Source organism: Beta vulgaris, chromosome 7, assembly GCF_026745355.1.
Source record: "Beta vulgaris subsp. vulgaris cultivar EL10 chromosome 7, EL10.2, whole genome shotgun sequence".
NCBI lineage: Eukaryota > Viridiplantae > Streptophyta > Magnoliopsida > Caryophyllales > Amaranthaceae > Beta > Beta vulgaris.
The window spans coordinates 53049200-53052384 of NC_079208.1; the positions used below are offsets into that span (position 1 = coordinate 53049200).

At 37.3% G+C, this 3185-nt stretch overlaps 1 protein-coding gene across 1 annotated transcript; it reads right to left on the reverse strand.

Moving 5' to 3' along the window:
• LOC104900407 (uncharacterized) lies at positions 1-3185 on the reverse strand. The gene is made up of 5 exons (XM_057390869.1): positions 2451-3185; positions 2107-2363; positions 1246-1321; positions 676-1107; positions 1-465 (listed from the first exon to the last, which is right to left on the reverse strand). Exons 1-5 carry the CDS (start codon positions 3183-3185, stop codon positions 1-3), a joined length of 1965 nt encoding a protein of 654 aa, XP_057246852.1.

The window sequence follows — 3185 nt, forward strand, 5'->3', positions numbered from 1 at the left end:
CTAGTTCCATATGCGATCGACCAAATCGTTCTTTAAAGACATATGAATATTCCTATCATGAAGATCTTCTCTCCGAGTGAAAAAGTTATGAAGGTTTCTATCCTCATACCGTCCTCTCGTGATGGTAAATGGCTCAACAACGGTTCTGGATGATTCACCTTGATTTGAAGGTCGTTCTTGGGCAAATTCACTCGGGTCTTGATAATTTGAATAGGTATCTCGTTCATCTTCCACTATCATGTTATGCATGATAATACATGTCATAATGATTTTCCATAGTAGGTCGAGTATACTCCATGCTAGTGCTGGTTGACGTATTATTGCAAATCGAGCTTGTAACACCCCAAAGGCACGCTCCACATCTTTTCTAGCACTCTCTTGTCGCTGGGTGAACATCGTTTGTTTAGGAGTTTGAGGAGCGGTTATGGCATCAACAAATGCTGCCCACTCTGGATATATTCCCGTCTGTGAGATAGTATGTCATATGATAGGTGTTTCCATTAACTGTATAAGTGACGTTTGGTGCTCGACCATTAAGAATATCATCAAACACAGGAGAACGTTGTAGTACGTTGATATCGTTGCATGACCCAGGTATCCCAAAAAATGCATGCCAAATCCAAAGATCTCTAGAAGCAACAGCTTCTAAAATGATAGTAGCTGTTCGAGATCTACCTTGGTACATTCCTTTCCATCCAACTGGACAATTTTCCACTGCCAATGCATGCAATCAATGCTTCCTATCATCCCAGGAAATCCACGACGTTCTCCTTCACTTAGAAGACGGTGAAGATCTTCATCCGTGGGCCTTCTTAGGTAATCGTTCGAGAATTGAGTTGTCACCCCGTTAACAAAGTGGGTAAGACATTCTCTTGCCGTTCTTGCACCCAACTTCAGATATTCGTCAACTTGGTCAGCTGAAGTACCATATGCTAATTGTCGTATTGCTGCAGTGTATTTTTGTAGAGTTGATGCACCTAATCGCCCAGTAGAATCTTCGCTCGGTCTGAAGAAGGAGTCACTTGTAGCCAAAGCATTAGTAATGCGAAGGAAAACCTCCTTTCGCATGCGAAACCTTTGCCGAAACTGGCCTTCATCATACAACGCCTGGTTACAAAATTAGTCGCTAATTAATCTCTCGTTAGCCCCCTCACGATCCCTAGGAACAACTTTCCTTCGTTTCTTCTTACTTGACCTATTTGGCACGTTTTGTTGAATGGTTGAGGCAACAATATAAGTCATTGCCTGCTCTGTAAGTCGCAAACTCTCACTCTCTTCAACCCAATCCAACATCATGTTATCATATATTTCATCACTTGAACTAGAAGAATTATTGTCATAATTCATTTTCAATTTAGATATATTTGAAGGTGAATTTGTAAGTAAAGGATAATAGCTTTTTAGTAGATTGTTGTGTAGATAGTGCTGAGTAGATCTCAGAATATATAGACAATTTGAATGTTAATGATTTACATGCCTTTTTTTTTTCTAACCACACAATTTTTTAAAAAAATCTTGAATAAGGCAGAAGATAAGATTTTGGACAACTCCTGAATGATTCAGGAACACTTTTCAGATAATTGGCTGGAAAGTAAAATTTAATATTGGACAACTCTTGAAAGGTTGACAACAACAACAAACATTATTACACCATCTGTAAATTATTTGATATGACTAGACAATGCAAAAAGTTGTAGGGGAACACCATCATTTAGCTATATGACATGATTTGACAAATCACTACCAAAAAATTTCCAAGTACTCCAATAGTAAATTATATGATTTAGCTGAACAACGAAAAATAGAATTTGAACTCCAAACCAAAATAATTAACGCAACAACACACTTCCAATAACTTGAAAAGTTTACAATAACCCACAAACAATAAGATACTTAACATACTAAAATAGGAAATGTACTTAACACACTTACACTAATTTAAAAGGTTGACAACAACAACAAACATAAAGATATTTAATATAATACAACACATCTAGACACCTTAACACTAATAATACATATTCTTAAACTCCTCCTTAAGTTTCAAGTACAATTCCTTGTCATCTTCGTCGAGAACGGGTTTTGCCATCAACATACTTAACATACGCATCTTTGCCTCTTGCTGTTTTTGCCTTTTCTTCTCTTCCACCTTCCTTCATGAGTTCTAGCATTTGTTCTCCTATATTGTTCCTTCTATCATTAATGTCTTCTAGAGATGCTTGAAAAGAGTCAAGGTTTATGGTACTGGCAGTAGCAGCTTCTTTTGCTTTCCTCTTTGCTTTTTTCTGGCCATCTGGCCTACCATTTCCAATTTCTTCAGTCTGTGTATCTGGTTCCGACCTCTTAGAGCTTCCCCCCGCTCTCTGAGGAACATTGAATGCCACCAGTGGGTTGCCATTTTGTTCTGGTCTTCATGATTTTCCATGCATGCATTAAATTAAATCTATTACCATGATACAATTTCGAATAACTCTCATGAGTGTTGTCCTCCACATCTTCATCTGTTTGTCCACTTTTTTGTCTCTTAAACACTTGCCATACACACCGACCCATCTTGAAACAGTGTGATTAATGTGATCCCAATGATTTTGCAATGATTTTATAGTTCTTTCTTTCAACTCAGTTGGATTAGTATGGCGTGCAACCTCATAAAGTTCCAAAATAGTTCTCCATAAAACTCCCATTGATTGATTAGTCCCTTTTCCGGTGTCTCCACCTGTGTTGATGTAGCCAGAGACTAGAGCTTCATCTTCTTTTATATTGAAAGTCACCTTCGGAGTCTTCTTTTTGGTACTTCCTTCGGGAAATAATTGAACAACAACTTCATCAATGTCTTCTAGATGTTGCGCTCTACTTATTTCTTCATTTGGGATCCTACTACTACTACTACCATCCCCTCTTGGAGAATGCTCAATTGGTTCACCACCAAAATGTTGAGACATGGGAAACATTGGAATATTTTGGGAAGTATCAAGTTCATTTTGGTTTGAAGAGTAATGAGGATTTTGTGGTGTTATTTGAACATTATTTTGCCTTGATTGACTACTAAAAAACTGAAATGCCATCTGAAATTGAGGATTGTTAAAAATACTTGGATCAAACTGAATATTATTTGGATTGTGATGGAAGTTTGGATCATTTTGGACGTTTGGATTATTTATGTAATTTGGATTATTGTCATCCAT

Bases quoted from the DNA above. Each gene is read 5' to 3' on its own strand.
- LOC104900407 (XM_057390869.1), bottom strand. From the start codon at position 3,185: ATGGATGACAATAATCCAAATTACATAAATAATCCAAACGTCCAAAAT. The intron at 1,108-1,245 runs GCAATGACTTAT...TTTTGTAACCAG, and splicing joins GTTTGCGACTTACAGAGCAG to GCGTTGTATGATGAAGGCCA. The intron at 466-675 runs GTAGATCTCGAA...ACTATCTCACAG, and splicing joins ATGGAAAGGAATGTACCAAG to ACGGGAATATATCCAGAGTG.